The sequence below is a fragment of the Syngnathus floridae genome, chromosome 9 (assembly GCF_059516105.1).
Source record: "Syngnathus floridae isolate MCC-2025c chromosome 9, RoL_Sflo_1.0, whole genome shotgun sequence".
NCBI lineage: Eukaryota > Metazoa > Chordata > Actinopteri > Syngnathiformes > Syngnathidae > Syngnathus > Syngnathus floridae.
Genome location: NC_142421.1, coordinates 12,923,876 through 12,943,353, shown reverse-complemented (window position 1 = coordinate 12,943,353; position 19,478 = coordinate 12,923,876). Strand labels below are relative to the sequence as shown.

The 19,478-nt window shown below is 49.8% G+C and overlaps 1 protein-coding gene across 2 annotated transcripts; it reads left to right on the top strand.

The window, feature by feature from the left end:
* Positions 1–12,995: 12,995 nt before the first annotated feature.
* Positions 12,996–18,744, top strand: LOC148393594 (uncharacterized). Of its 2 annotated transcripts, XM_088385447.1 has the most exons (5): positions 13,040–13,151; positions 13,580–13,817; positions 13,900–14,511; positions 16,019–16,328; positions 17,558–18,744. In XM_088385447.1, the coding sequence occupies exons 2-5, from the start codon at positions 13,723–13,725 to the stop codon at positions 18,029–18,031; spliced, it is 1,491 nt and encodes a 496-aa protein (XP_088241573.1). In that variant the 5' UTR covers positions 13,040–13,151; positions 13,580–13,722; the 3' UTR covers positions 18,032–18,744. The 2 variants fall into 2 exon arrangements, with proteins under 2 accessions (XP_088241574.1, XP_088241573.1); XM_088385448.1 differs by lacking the exon at positions 13,580–13,817 and having other exon boundaries at positions 12,996–13,151.
* The last annotated feature ends 734 nt before the right edge of the window (positions 18,745–19,478 follow it).

The following is a 19,478-nucleotide window of genomic DNA, read 5'->3' as shown; positions in this document are numbered from 1 at the left end:
GAAAGAGTTTTGCAGCCCTCTCCTACAAACACTTTTCATAAACTGCCGGCCGTTCTATTCACCACGGGAGTTCTCCTCGATCGTCATGGCGGCTGTTTACATCCCACCACACGCACGTGCGAGTGAAGCCACGCAGATGCTGGCTGACCAGGTGACAGACATGGAGAAACTTCTACCAAATTCACTAATCATTGTTCTGGGTGATCTTAACAGGGCGAACCTCGCACACGAACTCCCCAGATACAGACAGCACATAACGTGTCCCACCAGAGGGGCACAGACACTGGACCACTGCTACACCGTAATTAAGGATGCATACCACTCTGTGGCTCGTGCAGCTTTAGGACTCTCGGACCACTGTCTAGTTCATCTGATCCCTGCCTACAGACAGAAACTAAAAACTTCTAAGCCTGTGGTGAGGACTGTCAGGAAGTGGACAGTGGAGTCAAGGCAGAACCTCCAAGCCTGCTTTGACTGCACCGATTGGAGAGTTTTCGAAGCTGCAGATTCAGACTTGCATGAACTCACTGACACTGTCACATCATACATCAGTTTTTGTGAGGATCTGTGTGTGCAGACTAAAACCTTCTGCACGTACAACAACGACAAACCTTGGTTTACACCGAACCTTAGGAGGCTGCGCAAAGTCAAGGAGGAGGCCTACAGGAGCGGCGACCGGGACCTGTTCAAGCAGACCAGAAACACACTGAACCGAGAGGTCAGGAAAGCCAGGAGGTGTTACGGGGAGAGCCTGGAGAGACACCTCTCTGCCAATCCTGATCCCTCAACAGTGTGGAAAGGCCTGCAGAGCATCACGGGCTTCAAGAAACGAACCCCCCGTCCTGTGGAGAGCCCAAGGCTCGCTAACCAGCTAAACAGGTTCTACTGCAGGTTTGATCGGTCCTCCCACACAACGGGACTTCCTGCAGCACGATCCACATACTCACCTCCCCCCACAACTGCTCTGTCCACACCTCCATCACCGTGGTCACCGACTCTCTCTCTTGCAGAGGCCGCGCCCGCACTCCAGATTCGCGAGGAGGAAGTGCGCCAGATGTTCCGAAGACAAAAGATCAGGAAGGCACCGGGCCCAGACGGCGTGTCACCTTCGTGCTTGAAAGTTTGCGCTGAGCAGCTGGCGCCCACCTTTGCACGGATCTTCAATCGTTCCCTGGAGCTGTGTGAGGTGCCCGCGTGCTTCAAGAGCTCCACCATCGTTCCAGTGGCCAAGAAGCCCGCCATCACAGGTCTGAATGACTATAGACCTGTTGCACTGACATCTGTGGTCATGAAATCTTTCGAGAGGTTAATGCTGAACCACCTGAAGGATGTCACGGGCCCCCTGCTGGACCCCCTCCAGTTTGCCTACCGGGCAAACAGGTCGGTGGATGATGCGGTCAACATGGGACTGCACTACATCCTGCAACACCTGGACACCCCAGGAAAGTACGCCAGGATCCTGTTTGTGGACTTCAGCTCGGCGTTCAACACCATCGCTCCTGACATCCTCCAACAGAAGCTCATCCAGCTCGCGGTGCCTGCCTCCACCTGTCAGTGGATCACCAGCTTCCTGACCAACAGGAGACAGCGTGTGAGGCTGGGGAGCATCACATCTGACACTCTGACTACCAACACTGGAGCCCCTCAGGGGTGCGTCCTCTCCCCACTGCTCTTCTCCCTCTACACCAACGATTTCTCCGCAAGTGGCTCTTCTGTGAAGCTCCTGAAGTATGCAGACGACACCACTCTCATCGGACTAATCCAGAACGGTGATGAGACTGCGTACAGACAGGAGGTGGAGCGGCTGGTCCACTGGTGCAGCCAAAACCACCTGGACCTGAACCCGCTCAAGACCGTGGAGATGACAGTGGACTTCAGGCGAGGCCCTTCACCACTTTCACCCCTCACTATCCGCAGTAATACTATTCTCTCATCAGACACCTTCAAGTTCCTGGGAACCACAATCTCTCGGGACCTGAAATGGACCGGCCACATAGACTCTGTCCGGAAGAAGGCCCAGCAGAGGCTGTACTTCCTGAGACAGCTGAAGAAGTTCAACCTGCCGCGGGAGCTGCTGAAAACCTTCTACACTGCCATCATCCAGTCTGTCCTCTGCACCTCCATCACTGTCTGGTTTGGATCGGCCTCCAAACAAGACAAGCACAGACTGCAACGGACAATAAGGACTGCAGAAAAGATAATTGGAATCAACCTCCCATCTATTCAAGACTTGTACCTGACCAGGACCAGGAAACGTGCAAGTAACATCTCAACAGACCCTTCGCACCCAGGTTGCAGCCTGTTTGAACTACTCCCCTCCGGACGCCGTTATAGAGCTCTGTACACTAAAACCAGCAGACACAGAGACAGCTTCTTCCCCCAGGCTGTCGCTCTGATGAACTCACACCACTCTTAGAGTCTCAGAGTCATTACTGTGCAATAACATCCTGCTTTCCACACCTTTTTTGTTTACACTGTTTGTACTATGTGTCCTCTCTGCATCCATTGCAGCCTGGTCATCCTAGAAGAGGGACCCACCCATCTGTGGACTTTTCTCAAGGTTTCTCATTTCCCATAGCTGGAGTTTTGAGTTTTTCCTTGCCCTCTTGGGAGTTTAAGATCTGGGGATGTTTGAGAATATCTTTCGTTCTTCACATGTGCTGAGTGTTGTTGTTAGTCACCTAAATGTTGAACAGAGGCTGTGATTTACCGAAGTCAAATTCCTTGTTTGGCACGCTCAAACATGGCGAATAAAAAAACTCTTGAATCTTGAATCTTGAATGACGCGAGTAACGCGAACGTCTCTCAACTCATCAGTTGTCAAGTCACTTCAACAAAAACATGCGCAGCTTCCGGTGCATTTCAAAATACATTTCCGGTTTGCTTCCGAACGACAAATAACCATTGTGTATGCTTCTTTACATAGAAAACATTTCTTACATCATGATGACAATGGATTCAAACACTTCATCGGCTCATGTTACTACTCGATCTTAGTGCTGCCTTCGACACTGTAGACTTCGATATTTAGGGCGTCTTAAAAGTTGTGTTGGTATTTCAGGGTCAGCACTCGGCTGGTTCTATTCCTATCTATCAGACAGGACGCACTGAGTGGTCCATGGCAATACGTCCTCTGAGCTCTATAATGTTACGTGTGGTGTCCCACAGGGATCGGTACTTGGATCAATTCTATTTAATATTTGTATGATTCCGCTTGGGGACATAATAAGTAAATATAATATTTGTTTTCAATGTTACGTGGATGACACCCAATTATATATGCCGTTATCGATGACAGATCCGCGGGACTGTTATAATCTTGAGGCGTGCCTTGCGGAGATCAAGCAATGGATGTCTCTCAACTTCCTTCGTCTTAACCCAGTGTAGTATTCTGTACTCACGCTAGGTACAAAATGTAAAAGTACGACGACATGCAAAACATCTTTTAATGAAGATTGCGGGAGGAGGAAAACATGCTGCATTCAGGAAGGCGTATGCTTCCAACATCCGGCTACGTCACTACGTGCTGCGTCATCTTAATGCTACGGACCAATCAGGCAAGACATTTGGTAGATACCCAATACGATAGGCTAACGTTACTGGACTGGCAGTCCGAACATATTCTAAGAGGATATTAGATCCCCCTTCTTAAATGTAAACAAATGTATTTCAGAATACAGTCCTTGTAGGACAAACAGTATACCAGCACACATAACCGATTGCTCTGAACATCACAGGTTAATCACATAGGCTAACTGTATAGCAAAATCAAAACTCAAGTTATATGCATTAATTAAACAGAACAGTGCACATGTTTGTCAAGTATCACTTAGCTTGTTCAATATCAGTGCATGCATATCAACAAATGCTTAGTAGTATACCTCATCACAAATGAATCTGGAACTATTTTACATTCAAAGCACTCAAAAGAACAGTGACAAGATTTTTTTTTTCCGAAGGGCAGCGATCCCCTTTTACATAGTATTACAAGTCCAGAACCCGTCTGGGCTTGACTTCCCGTCCATACCGTGTCTGGTAGGGAACAGTGTGAGGGACAGCCTCAGCTGCCTCTGAGGTGAGGGTAGCAATGCTGGGATCCAAGTCATTGTCCATGTTGTGTGTCTCTTTTGTTTCCAGGAGGTGACATCTATTTCGCCAATACTCATGTCCTTCAGCTGTGCGGACGTGGTATAATCTGTCAGTACCAGCTGGCTGGATAACGGTTGCTGGTTTCCAACAGCCACGCTCTTGCATTCTGATGCTTTGGCCCTCCTGCAGCGGTGACAGTGGTTTCGAAGATCTGTCGTAGTATCGTTTCTGATGCTGCTGCTGGTGTATTCTCCTGGCGTAAATCTCTGTATGGTTGACCACCTTGGGCTGGAGTTGCTGGTGGGTGCTGGGGAGGACTGAGCGTAAGCGTCGGCTCATAAGCAGCTGAGCTGGTGATCGGAGATTATCCACTGGGGTGTTTCGATACTCCAGGAGGCTCAAATAGGGGTGTCGAGGATCAGCTTTGGCCTTTTCCATGAGAGATTTACAGATGGAAACAGATTTCTCTGCAAGACCATTGCTCTGTAGAAAGAACGGTGAGCTTGTGAGGTGGGTGGACTCCCAGGCATTTGCGAAGGCCTCAAACTCTTTGCACTTGTACTGGGGTCCATTGCCCGATACTATAGTCTCTGGTACTCCGTGCCGGGCAAAGGCAGCTTTCATCTTGTGTATCACAGCAGAGGATGTTTAACTTGTCCAGCTCGAAGTATCTGCTGTAGTAGTCCACGGTGACTATGTAGTCGTCATTGTTCCAGGTGAAGAGGTCACCGGTGACTGTTTGCCATGGCCTGCCTGGGATTTTGTGGTTGATCAGGTGCTCTTTTGTGTTGGATGGTCTGTGCTCTAGACAGATGGGGCACTTTCCCACCATGTCCTCAATCTGTTTGTTCATCCCAGGCCAAAAGAGAATGTGACGCGCTCTCTGCTTGCACTTCTCTATGCCCATGTGACATGAATGCACCCGAGACAGCATCGTGCGCAGTGAGGTAGGTATGATGATTTTCTCACCTTTGAAGAGGATGACGTTCATCTGGGAGAGTTCATCTCGGTGGTTCCAGTAATCGGCTATGCTCTGAGGGCATCTTCTCCTCTCCTCAGGCCAGCCGTTCTGGATAGTGTCTCTTAGCGCCATGAGCTGAGTGTCTTTTCCAGTCTCGGCTCTGACCTGTTTCAGTCTGGCATCGGTGACTGGCAGGTTACTGTAGACTGTGTGAACCTGCATATCCATGCCTTCCCGCAGGCTGTCGTCCTTGTCAGACAGGGACTTCCTGGAGAGGGTGTTCGCCACAGGAATGTCTTTGCCTGGACGGTGGATGATGTTGAAGTCGTACCTCTGTAGCTCCTCTGTAGTCTTGGAGGCGCTGCGTTGAGAGGTTTCCGCATGATAGACTCCAATGGCTTGTGGTCACTTTCGATAATGACGTGGCAGTCATACACGTACTGGTCTTCCGACTGATTGCATGAACAGTTTGTGGGAATGTGTTGCCGCTAGCCATGGTTTTCAGCTGTGCCTGTGCCATATCATGCAACCTGGCAATGTCTATTGCTCTCTCTAGCGTTAGGGTGGAGCCTACATTCAGTAGCTTCTCTCTGATTTTGGGTGAGTAAATTCCAAAAACGAACCGGTCTCTCAGCATCTCCTCTCTATTTGCATAATTGCAATCTTGCACAAGCAGTCTCAACTCTGTCAAAAACTGTTCTAGTGGCTCATTTGCTGCCTGTTTCCTCTCGGAAAATGTGTAACGTGCAAAAATCTCATTCTTTTTCGGCATAACATATGCTTCAAAGCCATCATAGTATGTTTTCAGTACCTTCCGTTCACGTTCTGTGAGTGTCCAAGTGTAGTAGATATCTCTACCTTTGTCACCGACCCAGAGAAATAGGTAGCTGCACCACTCTTCCTCTTCTTTCGCCTTGAACGGACCAGAAAACATCAAAGAAACGCGGAGTTTGAACTTGCGCCATGCTTCGGGCAGATTGCTCGCATCCCAGTCCATGACTGGTGCAGGGACTCCAGCGATGTCCATCTTGTCCTTTCTTCTCTTCTATTATCTTCTTGTTTTACTCTTACACCATGTAGTATTCTGTACTCACACTAGGTACAAAATGTATGAGGACGACGACATGCAAAACTAATCTTTTAATGAAGATTGCGGGAGCAGGAAAACATGCTGCATTCAGGAAGGCGTATGCTTCCAACATCCGGCTACGTCACTACGTGCTGCGTCAGTTTAATGCTACGGACCAATCAGGCAAGACATTTGGTAGATACCCAATACGATAGGGTAACGTTATTGGACTGGCAGTCCGAACATATTCTAAGAGAATATTACGCCCAGATAAAACTGAGATGTTGATAATTGGTCCAACTCGTTATCAACACTTATTTAAGGAAACCACTATAACTATAGATAACCGTACTATCACTCAGAGCGATACTGTAACGAATCTGGGGGTAATATTTGACCAAACGCGCTCCTTTCAAAAGCACATTAAGAATATAACGAGAATTGCGCTTTTTCACCTTCGTAATATAGCTAAGATTCGTCCGATCCTCTCGACCGGTGATACGGAAACTATTATACATGCGTTCATCACGTCGCGCCTGGACTACTGTAATGCATTATTCTCTGGTCTTCCTAAGTCCAGCATCAAAAGTCTACAGTTAGTACAAAATGCTGCTGCAAGGCTGCTCTCACGGGCAAGAAAATTTGATCACATTACCCCAATATTAGCCAACTTACATTGGCTCCCGGTCCATTTAAGATGTGACTTCAAGGACTTCTATTAACCTATAAATCACTGCATGGCTTAGCGCCTTCATATCTCGTCGACCTAGTTGTTCCTCATGTTCTGTCTCGTGACCTCCGTTCGCAAAACGCTAGTCTTTTAGTGACACCGAGGGCCAAGAAAATGTCTGCAGGCTCTAGAGCATTTTCTATTTGGGCTCCAGAGCTTTGGAATGCCCTACCAATGGATATTAGAACTGCTACCTCACTAGAAACATTTAAGACACGTTTAAAGACACATTTCTATGATATGGCCTTTAATTAACCTGTAGTGGCCGATTCGGCTGGAGTTTGTTTTCGCTCCTTCTCCCCCCTCCCCCCACCCCTCCCCGGCTGGGGAGGTGGTTAGGTGGCACCCAAGCTGACAGTGGCTATCTGGATTCTCGTGGACCAATTCAGGATGAGGGAACTGCAGCTTACCCTCCTCGAAGACACTGCCAGGACAATCGAGGGCATCTCCGGCAGCTCTTCGCTTTGACTTGGACATCCAATTTTTCATTGATTTTCATATTATGTATTTTATGTGCCCTCTCTGCATCCATTGTTGCCTGGTGATCCTGAAAGGGGGATCTTTCCATCTGTGGTCCCTTCTCAAGGTTTCTCACTTTCCCCTGGTAGTTTTTTTTTTTAGTTTTTCCTTGCCCTTTTGGGAGCTTAAGATCAGGGGATGCTTTGAGAATAATTGTCAATTTTTTGTCTATGTGAAGCCCTTTGAGACTGCTTGTGATTTAGGGCTATACAAATAAACTTGACTTGACTTCAATCTTCCCTTCCCACTCCCTTTTTCCTCAATAAACCCTGGTCCAAGCTGCAGATGGTCGCCCTGCTCCATTCGATCCGTGACACACTCAAATGTCCAGGGTCCAGACTATGTACTTATGGTGGACTTCATGCAAAACACTACCGCTCTTTGTCCGTATGGCATCGCCATAATCAATGAAAACTGAATACTTCGCAGTGGTACTTCACCGTATGTATTCAAAAATTATTTTTTCACCACCCCAAAGATCGGTGGACTCCTCCTTTACCACAGTGAGAGAGCAAATTCCGGGAGCCGCCCCTGTCTAAAAATACTGAAATGACCGTGCGGCATATGTCTGCGTGTTTGCGGTTTAGACCAGTGCCATTGTTCATTCTCAGTTTCCCGCTCAAAAGGGTCCGATCAACTCACAACTCCTTTCTCGGTTTGACAAGGTGGTATGAATGCAGCAACATGGCAGCCGCAATATGGCAACGGTCCAGTGACACACTTTGCCATCCATCACAATTCCACTTTGTCTTCCATATGAACTAAATGCATAATTAAAGTAATACATGTGATTTTTTTTCTTTGATGGCGCCGCTTGACATGCAGCCTGTTACAGCAGCTCTGACCTTTCTTCCCTTCTTTTAGTGTTTTTCTATGTGTTATAGTGATTTTTTTGTTGTTTTCTCCTTCTCACATTATTGATTAGGCTAGTGCACAGCTATGGATGTTCACATTGTAACATTCATAGTTTGTTTCTTACTGATTTTGGAACTTTTTGGTGCGGCGTCGGGTGAGCCATCCATTCTCGGCTCTGTTGTCTACACCCGCAATAAGCTGTTAGCCTGGCGCTATACACCCCTTCCCTGCGGGTTGAGGCCGGAGATCCCCAAGGAGATACGGCCGCGGAGAAGAGGATGCCAAGCCGGAGTAAAGTACAGGCAGTGGAAGAGACGGTATAAACCGTGCTTGCCGTCGGTCATCATGGGGAATGTGAGATCTCTTCAAAGCAAGATGGAAGAGCTAATGGCGCTAGCCCGGACGCAGAGGGAATATCGCAAATGCAGTCTCGTGTTTCACGAAGACATGGCTGAACGATCTCTCGCTCGACTCACATCTCTCCCTGGACTGTTTTCGAGTGGTGCGGGCTGACAGGAGTGCTATGGAGAGCGGTAAGACGAGAGGAGGGAGACTCGCTGTGTTTGTGAACGATAGATGGTGTCATCCTGGACACGTCAGTGTTAAGGAGCAACTCTGCTCCAGTGACTTGGAGCGGTTGGTGGTTAGCATGCGACCATACTACCTCCCGAGGGAGTTTTCACATGTTATTGCCATAACTGTGTAGGTCCTTCCCTCAGCTGTCGCTGCTACTGCTACGAACCGGATCCACTCTATCGTTTCTAAGCTTCAGGCTCAACACACCCAATCTCTCCTCCTCATCTCAGGAGATTTCAATCATGCTTCCCTGGCCTCTTCCCTCCCCACCTTTACGCAATATGTCGACTGCCCCACCAGAAACAATAGAACTTTGGACCTGTTGTATGCTAATGTCAAGGATGCATACACCTCATACCCCCCTCCCCCCACTTGGTCGCTCGGATCACAACTTTGTCCATCTGATTCCAGACTACACCCCTGTGGTAAAACAGCGTCCACCTGAGAGGAGGTCTGTGATATTGTGGTATGAGGAATCTACTGCCAGGCTCAGAGACTGCTTTGAGAGTACAGACTGGGATGCTCTCTGTCGCCCCCATGGCAGTGACATTGACAGCGTGACTCACTGCATTACGGACTACATTAATTTCTGTGTGGAGACCACTGTGCCCTGCAAGTTGGTCCGGTGTTTTCCCAACAACAAACCCTGGGTGTCGTCCGAGATAAAGGCTCTGTTTAATGAGAAGAAGAGAGCCTTTGGTTCGAGGGACGTGGTGAAGCTGCGTAGAGTCCAGAGGGAACTCCGGCTGAAGATCAGGAAGGGGAAGGAGAACTACGGGAAGAGGCTGGAGAAGCAAATGGGGCTTAACAACGGCAGAAACATCTGGAGGAGTCTGCAATCCATCTCGGGCCATGGTAAAGGGGTTAATCGGAAACCAGCTGATGGGGACAAGGACCGGGCGGATGGACTCAATCTGTTCTTCAACAGATTTGATTCCGCCTCCCCCCAACCCCTTCACCCCGCTCCGCACCTCAGTCTGCCACCTTCAACACTCCAGCCCCTCCACCAGCTCACCAACCCCCTCTCACCGCCCCGAAGTCACTCTTCAGTCTTCACTCCATCACCCCAGTCTTCTAACACCCCCCTCTCTTTTACAGATCTTTAGGTGAGGAGTCACCTCAGAAAGATCAAGGCAGGGAAGGCCCCGGGCCCAGACAGCATCTGGCCGAGGCTGCTCAGGGACTGTGCGGACCAGCTGAGTGGCGTGGTCATGTACCTGTTCAACCTGAGCCTGAACAAAGTCCCAGCCCTGTGGAAGACCTCCTGCGTGGTCCCCATACCGAAGGTGCCGCGCCACAAGGAGCCTAACCACTTCAGGCCTATTACCTTGACTTCCCACCTGATGAAAACTATGGAGAGGCTCATCCTGGGTCACCTTCGTTCACTGGTGGGAGCGCAGCTGGACCCCCTGCAGTTTGCTTACCGGCCTGGTGTTGGGATGGACAATGCGGTGATTTATTTATTGCACAGAACACTGCTTCAACTGGAGGACATCGGGAGCACTGGGAGGATCATGTTCTTCGATTTCTCCAGCGCTTTTAACACCATCCAGCCGTCACTGCTCAGGGTGAAGATGGAGAAGGCAGGTGTGGACCAGCGCCTGGCTGCATGGACAACAGACTTCCTCACCGACAGGCCACAGTATGTGAGGTTACATCGCTGTGAGTCCGACGTGGTGGGCTGCAGCACAGGTGTCTCCCAGGGTATGGTGCTCTTTCCTTTCCTTTTCACCCTGTACACTTTGTACCCTACCCACGACACTGCACACTGCCACATCCAGAAGTTCCCCGACGACACAGCCATTGTTGGATATGTTTCGGAGGGAAACGATCTGGAATACAGGACGGTGATCAAGGACTTTGTCAGCTGGTGTGAGCTCAACCAGCTTCGGCTGAACACCAGCAAGATGAAGGAGATTATTGTGAGCTTCGGGAGGACAGCACCCATCTTCACTCCGGTGAACATCCAGGGATCGGACATTGAGGTAGTGGAGAACTACATATTCCTGGGTGTTCGCCTTAACAACAAACTGGACTGATCGCACCTACGCCCCGTACAAAAAGGGCCAGAGTCACCTCCACCTGCTGAGGAGACTGAGGTCCTTCGGTGTGTGCAGGGCTCTCCTCCAGACCTTCTATGACTCTGTGGTGGCCTCAGCCATCCTCTACGCTGTGGTCTGCTGGGGTGGGGGCAGTTCTGACCGGGACAGGGGGAGACTGAATAAGATGGTCAGAAGAGCGAGCCCTGTCCTGGGCTGTCCCCTAGACTCCGTTGAGGTTGAGGGTGAGAGGAGGACATTGATTAAGCTTAAGTCCATCATGGATAACACCTCTCACCCCCTCCATGACATTGTGCGGTCCCTGAGCAGCTCCTTTAGCAGCAGACTTTTACACCCACGGTGTAGGAAGGGACAGTTCCGCAGGTCCTGCATTCCCTCTGCTGTCAGACTTTACAACACGCGTGGCACCTGATAAAATTGTGTTTCGTCTCTGCTAGCGGCACTTGTATTTGTCCTTGTCTGTTATTTATCCTTTTTTGAAATTTTGGCACTTGTATTCTTGCACTCGTATGCGCTGCTGTGACAAGCAAATTTCCCTGTTATGGGATGAATAAAGTTCTATCATCATCATCATCATAATAAACTGCGTATTTTGGTTGGTGTCAAAAGGGAGACAAAGACAACCGTTGCTAAAAAGTTCTGCATGTCCGTGGACCGATGTAAGGAGCCCTGAGATTGGTTTTAAATAAGCTTACTGAGCTTGCCGTCTTCACATCGACCTTGTGAAGTGGACGCGAGGGCCACTCTTCTTAACCAACTTCAAAAAGTCTGAACTACTTTCTGGCTGCAATCGGTTGGCACATAACGTAGCGCCTGACTATGGTTTGAGTTGTGCTTCTTTCTTTCTTTCTTTCTTTCTTTCTTTCTTTCTTTCTTTCTTTCTTTCTTTCTTTCTTTCTTTCTTTCTTTCTTTCTTTCTTTCTTTCTTTCCTTCCTCCCTCCCTCCCTCCCTCCTGTCCGTCTGTCTTTCTTTCTTTCTTTCTTTCTTTCTTTCTTTCTTTCTTTCTTTCTTTCTTTCTTTCTTTCTTTCTTTCAGAATCAAGAATTAAGCATCAGCTTTATTGGCCAAGTTTGTGCATGCCAAACAAGGAATTTGACTCCGGTTGATCTCAGCCTCTGTACAACATTTAAGTGACTAACAACATTCAGGTGACTAACAACATTTAAGTGGCAAGAACAGGATATTATTGCCCAGTGATGTCTCTGAGACTCTATGAGTGGTAAGAGTTCATCAGAGCAAAAACCTGGGAAAAGAAGCTGTGTCTGTGTCTGCTGGTTTTGGTGTACAGCACCAAATGCCGTCATGTAATGCCGTCCGAAAGGGAGTAGTTCGAACAGACTGTGGCCTGAGTGAGAAGGGTCTGTAGAGATGTTACTTGCACGTTTCCTGGTCCTGGACAGGTACAAGTGTCCGTTGCAGTCTGTGCTTGTCTTGTTTGTTGGCCGATCCAAACCAGACAGTGATGGAGGTTAGGGTACCTCCAAAAAGGTTAAGAACCACTGGACTAGATGATGGCAGTGTAGAAAGTCTTCAGCAGCTCCTGTGGCAGGTTGAACCTCCTGAGCTGTCTCAGAAAGTACAGCCTCTGCTGGCCTTCTTCCGGACAGAGTCTATGTGGTCACTCCATTTCAGGTCCCGAGATATTGTGGATCCCAGAAACTTGAAAGTGTCTGTGGAGGGAATAGCATTACTGAGGACAGTGAAGGGTGGAAGTGGTGAACGGTCCCTCCTGAAGTCCATTGTCATCTCCACTTTCTTTCTTTCTTTCTTTCTTTCTTTCTTTCTTTCTTTCTTTCTTTCTTTCTTTCTTTCTTTCTTTCTTTCTTTCTTTCTTTCTTTCTTTCTTTCTTTCTTTCTTTCTTTCTTTCTTTCTTGTTTTTGTCACACACGCACACCGTCAATGCGGAAATCGAACTCATAGAGATGGCACAAAGAAGGCTCCACCCCTACATCATCAGCGACCCCCAGATCGCGCTTATTTGCATACGTGAGTCACTACCTGTCACGTCAATGTTCGCCCTACGCTCTCTGTCTGCGACCAATCACAAATTCTCAACGAGAATCGTTCCCGCACGCACATCTTTTGCGTCTTCATTTCATATGTACACTTCCTGCTTGAGAGAGCGCATTTAATTTGAAGGAGTGTGCATTTACTTTGAAGGAGCGCTTCCGGTGTTGGGAACCATTTAATCGTTTCCCACAATGCTTTGTGTCCACGTCCGCTTCTTCCTGTTTATTGTGAGCGTCTCCGCCGGCAACCTTAAGCTTCTCATTTGACGTTTTTGTGCTTGGTAAGTTTCCAACACGCTAAATATCGTTATAGTCGCACGGCCCGCTGCTCTTGGCGTCTTTTGGGCTCGCTTGACTAGCCGCCGCAAACCAAAAATGCGGCAAGGGGAGAAAAAAAATCCTTCCGCCGTTTTTCTCGTCACTGCCGCCGAGCCTGACCGAGCCCTCGAACTTCATTGAGAAAGGATACGTTTTGCTCGCGCCTTTCGCTACGGCGACAACGTCGATGTTTCCCACATGGTGGGAATTTGACCGCGTTTCCGAAATGTTCGGCGCTCGAGCTAGCCGTGAATAAGTTGGCAAAAAGAGCGATTTGAATAATGCATGCGCCGCTCGCCAGCTTTATGGTGACGTCACGGCGGATGGCGATCACTCGCTCTTCGTGACGTCACGGCGGATGGCGATCACTCGCTCCTCGATTGCTTTTCAGGACACTTGATGACAAGTGTGTCGTTTGGCCTCTTGGCCATTGGACTCGTCCGAGCGCAAAGAACGTGACAAAGGTTTCACGCTGGAAAGCTGTGAATAGGCTGGCGGCACCCGAACGGAGAAAACATTTGACCCGAGTGTCGGATGAGAAGCCTCTATATGAGCAGGAAATATTCCACAGCCACCCAGACCAAGCCGGTCGGCTTCAGTGAAATCCCTAAACGAGGCGATTGTACGAGGCAAGCCTCCTTGTTTGTGGCGATGTTTTGGGCGGTCAGTTCATTTTTTGAGTATATGTCCCGCCTTCCCTCTGGGTTTCAGCTGCTGGGATCGCAGGGCTCGCAGCCTTATGATGGATGACTCCGAAGCACAGCTGACCGTGTCGGAGGCGGATGCTCTGGGCGCAGACTTCATCACGGTGGAGTTGGACACGCAGCCCATCGAGTACGTGGTCAAGTGGGCTGAGGTGGGCTCCAAGTTCACCATCTCATGCGTCAAGAAGGACTCGGACGACCCATCGGAGCTGAGCAGCGAGCAGCTCAAGATAGAGACGGATGAGGCCTTTTTCGCGCCCTACGAGGAGGTGTACCCCTGCGAGGTGACTGAGCAAAGCGTGGAGATTAAGATGGAGTCAGACGACGACGACGATGATGATGAGGAGCAGCACCAGATCCTGGTAGAGGTGGGCGGCCAGCCAGACGGTGAGGCCGACTCGGACCGTGGTGACATAGAACCCGACGAGCGGCGCTATCGCTGCGGCTACTGCGGCAAGTGCTACAGCCATGCGTCCAGCCTGTACCGCCATCAACAGACGCACGCTGCCAAGGTGGTCGCCACGCCGGCGCCCGCCGCCGCCAAGCGTGCCCTGGAGCCTGCACAGCAGGATGCGCGATACGCCTGCCAGCACTGCGGCATGACTTTCAAGGGCAGCAGGTGGGTTGTTTCTTACATTGACTCCCGAATATGTCCGCGGCTCATTCTTTCTTTATGGTCTATTGCCATTTTTGTTACCGAGGAAAGTCAAAGAAGCCAACAGCCCCACTTTGACCCTGTTTGAGCTCATCATGTTTCCAATTACATGACATGTTGAATGTTGCCCATACATTGCAGCCTGGTGGTGCTGGGAGTGCGAGTGACAGTTGGCTTGGATCTCTGACCGAGGCCCAAGTGAGAGGGTGACAGTTGCAGCCATTTCGACAGTCTGGTTGTCGTCCGTTTTGCACGTCTCTCTCTTTCTCGTAACGTCGCTTCGGCACTCTGCCTCATTTGCACAAGGGGTGTTGATGCTCACTTGAAATTGCTTGACAACTTTCTGGTCCATCTGCACAATTCTCCTGTCGCTGCGACTGCACCACTCGTTGCGTCCTGGTGCTCTGCACAAACGGAGGTGTTTGTGTCCTAAAATTATCTTTTTGTTGGTATGTCTCGGCTGGGCGATTATGGCAAAAGAGTCAGGGTTGTCTCCAATAAGATTGACTTATGATGAATAAAACTGATTCTTGACTGATTTCAAAAGTAGGCCTTTTGTCAGCCAGCCTAGCATGTCAGCGGCCATCGCTGTCCCTGCACGTTAAAGACTTCATTCTTTCATCTGTCAAGTCGATCGCCCAACGTTGATGCATTGTGAAAAGCATCTCCCCGATGGCAGTACCTTATTTGTTCTATTTTTGCAAGTCTTGGGACTTGCTTGGCGGACTCGAGACCTCAGCTATCATACTTCGTACCAAATCACGTGGAATTGCGTGCTGGTGTGACAGTAAAAATGACGTCCACGCACAACTGCTGTCCACTCAGGCAGCGTCTATGCCACATGCTTGCTCCCCAAGCACCACGCTGCCTTGGGGCCACCTTCTGGCCACTTTCCCAGCGTAGGAACTCAACACAGCCCTAGCTCGGCACATGGGTGGCAGGAATCCCAGATGGAAGAGGCGACAATCGACCGGCCCGCTGTGCGGCTGAGTGCAGCTGCGTCGACTCGTCCCTTTTTCCGTACTTGGCCACCGGAAATGACTCCCTTTCCCACATCGCTATGAGAGGGTTCTCCGATTGTCGGCAGTGGACTTGAAACTGCTTGCGTAATAGTGAGAGCGTGTCCAAAATTTGTTGGACTAAATCCGAGCTTTGCGCTGGATGTCTTGGGATTTGTCTCAGGCTTTCCGCCTTGTTGCCTTTGGAGTGAGTCGTGCTGCAGCAGTAGTTCCTCCTTCCTGGTAATCCCTTCATCGATTTTTGTTCAGAGCCATTGTTGCACTCAAAATTAGCCAAAATTTCTGTTAGTATCTTTCACTTTGTGGGCTCCTCCACCACAAAAACAGACGGCTGATCTTGCAAAAGAAGATATTGGCAAAACGGCGGTGAAGTTTCTTTGCTGCGGTCTTGATGTGTGTGGTTGGGACTGCTCGTCATCAGTCCATTTGAACTAATGTCCCGCCGACTTCAGGATGCTGGGGAGTCACCTGCGGCTGCATGGCAAGAGGCGCATCCACCCGTGCAACATTTGCGGCAAGGAGTTCAACCACAGCTCCAGCTTGTCGCGACACCGCCTAATCCACAAGAAGGCCAAGGATGGCATCGCCGGCCACACTGCGCCCGCCCGCTCGGCCTACCGCCCCTCGCCCAAGGGCAAAAGGGCCAAGCGGCGGAGGCCGCCGGCGGGCATCATGCAGGCGCCAGGCCCAGATGACAAGTTCTACGCCTGCCCGCAGTGCGAGATGAGCTTTCGCAGCTCCGCCGCACTCTCCAAGCATCAGGTGAGCCCCGTCTTTGCCGCCGCAAACTTTCCACGGGACCTGGCGCAAGGCATCATGCACTTTTTGTCGGCAGCTTTTCTCCGCCTTTACACAAAAGTCCAACTCGGGCCAGTTTTTGCCAAAATTGCAGTTGGCGGCTCGAGAGTGGTAGCTCATGGCTATTGACCAGCGCAAATGCTGGCGTGCTGCTGCGATGGCCAGGCCGCCATTTCAAATGAACCATTTGAAAGCCGCCACTTATAAAAAAACCCTCTTGAATTCAGCTTCTGTTTGTTGCAGTTTTTTGGGGCTTTTTGGACTTGAAGCATGGAACAAAGTGAAAGTGTCTTTGTGAAAGGGGAACTTGAGTCCAAAATGTTGTTTGCAATATGTTTAGGGTTAGGGTACAACACCGCCTTAGTCGTACATTTGTCCGTTATAATGACAATAAATGCATTCAATTTGTGGCGACTGTAGAGTCACAGCAAATGAAACAAAATGCACCTGTCGCATGGGGATTTCTTCAAAAGAGCCTCATATTTCACTGGGAAATATACATGTCATCGGCCAAATCCCGAGCGACAAGCCGACACAGATCGCAAATATACTTGGAATTTAACTTTCTGACATGACATATTGCAAGTTGAGCCCACGGTGGTCTGGAGCAGAATCTGTTCCATGCTGCCCGCCATTGTGAGCGATAGGTGGCAAAATACAGCCACGCTTGATCTTCGGCTGAGCCCACAGCAGCTGACAGACAGTGAGTGGCAAAATGGTCGCCTTCCAAGATGGACCCAAACAGTTGCATCTTGCCGCGTCGTGAGATTCAGCAGAGTATGCGGCGTGTTGTCAAGAAAACTTTTGACTGGACTTGCCCTGTGATCATTTAGCAGGTGATCCTGCCTCAAAAGACAGGCAGCCCAAAAAAGAAAGCAAACCAAGCAAAATGCCACACAGATTTGGGTGCATCCAACTTTTGTGCTGGTGCATCAAACAAAGTGGGGAGAGGAAAAAAGGAGCGTGGAGCCCCCCGCTTGAACAGCCCAAGATAATTGTGCCTTTGAAAGAAAAAAGTCAAGCGAGCGAACTGCTGAGTAAGTCAGGCTGACGCCGTGTGCACTCTGCATGACAAATGTCGCTCGTGTGATCCCTTTGCATATAATTCCCGTGGAAAGTTTCCAAGGTGGCGGGTGGACTTCAAGTCTCCCGGAGATTGGGTGTAAATGTTGGGCAACTTTGCCGCTGCGCAGGTGACTCACGTGAAGGAGCTTCTGGACAGCTACGCGCAGCCCGGCAAGGAGAACCTGGCTGAGAGCTCATCCGACCTAAAGATCCGGCTCAAGCTGTGCTCCCGCGACAAGCCCAACTTCTACACGCTCTGCAAGAAGAACCGGCGGCGGCGGCGGCGGCCTAAACAAGGCCTCGACGACGCTCAGGACGAGGAAGATGGCGCTGGTGCACCGGAGGCTCACGGCTGTGGCCTTTGCGGCAAACGCTTCAGCCACACCTCCAGCTTGGCGCGCCATCAGCTGAGCCACCAGGTGGTGGCGGCGGCGGATGGCGGCCAGCGCGCCAAGACCAAGACCAAGACCTTCACCTGCGCCGCCTGCAACAAGACCTTCATGCACTCGTCCAGTTTCTCTCGCCACAAGAAGGCGCACCTGGGCGCTGCCAAGAGGGCCATCTTGGACGAGACGGCGCCCATCGAGTCCGACTCCGACTGACTGCCGGAAGTGACTTGCGCTTGGGCGGGACGGCAAGTGTACATAGCGGACGTGGTCAAAAGGTCGCTCTCGCCCCCTCATCGGCCCACACACCCTCCCCCACCCCAAGAAGAACCAGAGGACGCTCCAGTCTAACCTCTACGGTCTCTGCGTGATGAAATGGGATGGAACACGCCATTGCCGCCGCCATGTTTCCGCGCCACGTCTGCCCGCCTCATCTCTGAGTGATCCGATTGGCCGCTTGATCCGTTTGTTGAGTCCATGTTGTGGTATGCATGAAGCTGCACGGCCATCATTGTAGTTTTGGATGAGGGGAGTGAGGCGCAAGGCCGGCGTATATAGGATTTTGAAATGATGACGTCAAAGGTATTTAAATGTCATTTGCACCCTTAAGAAGGCAGGTGATCACTGTAGTAAGGGCGCCCTCGTCAGCAGCAGGAAAAGACAAAATGTTTACACGACAGTTCCATTTGAGGTAAAGATTTGGCTAATTACTGATCATTGATTGGTCCGTTTGAACAGCAGAGAACGTGTGGCGTGTTGATGACGTTGTGAATGCTGACAGGCGTCCAGGCTGAAAGTTTGTTTGAAAAAGAAAACAGATCGTCGTTCACCTTTAGCCTCCATGTTGTATTGCATCAGTGTCGTGTTTGCTCATTAGCACAAAGCCTTGATGTGTTCATTTTGTAATAAATCTGGAAAATAATGCCTTACTCCTGCATGTGTGTGATGTGCTAGTGTAAGTAGCGATTTTTAAGACTGCAGGGCAAGCGGAGTAAAGTGTGTGGGACATTTACGGTGTGAATTCTAAAAATTAAGTCAATTCGGTGCAGAAATTTGCTATTAGCCGTTGGGTTCAGCCGAGTTGCAGTTGGTCGCCGTCTCTTTAAATTGAATGTTGGCAGTGGGAAAGAGACCTCTGGTGGACACATCGATGTCTGCAACAATCCGTCATGAATCCCAGCGATCCGATTTCAAAATACGTTTGTAAAGGCTTGTCGATTCCATTGAATCGTAAATGTAATATTTAATATTTCAATATTTATATCTATCCTACGCATCCGTTTTGTCTAGGCACAGGCACGCGAATTTTAACGTCGCAAATCCCTTGAGTCAATTTCGCAACGAATTGTGGGTAATATGCTTGAGATTAGGGGCCGTGGATGCGGTCTCGGGAGAATTTGCACACCCGACGCACGCTCACCCTCATTGGGAACGCGCATTTGAGGGGGCAAGAGTGTGTAAGTGAATATTTGGACAGTGCGTGGGTATTTTTCTAACACGGTGTTGTGCCAAAGTAGTTGCCCCCGTGAAAATCTGTATCCCCTGTCGCGGGAGCGCGCACGCCTTGAGTGGAAAGCGGAAACCGATGCCGTACGGCGACATCACTAGTTTGTTTTCAATAAATACATGAACACACGTTTGCGTCAGTTAATTTCCACTTTTA

What these genes read in the sequence shown, in the direction of transcription:
- LOC148393594 (XM_088385447.1), top strand. Translation starts at nt 13,723, where the DNA reads ATGAGAAGCCTCTATATGAGCAGGAAATATTCCACAGCCACCCAGACC. An exon ending in AAACGAGGCGATTGTACGAG is followed by an intron (nt 13,818 to 13,899) that starts GCAAGCCTCCTT and finishes TCTGGGTTTCAG; the next exon opens with CTGCTGGGATCGCAGGGCTC. An exon ending in CCGCACTCTCCAAGCATCAG is followed by an intron (nt 16,329 to 17,557) that starts GTGAGCCCCGTC and finishes GCCGCTGCGCAG; the next exon opens with GTGACTCACGTGAAGGAGCT.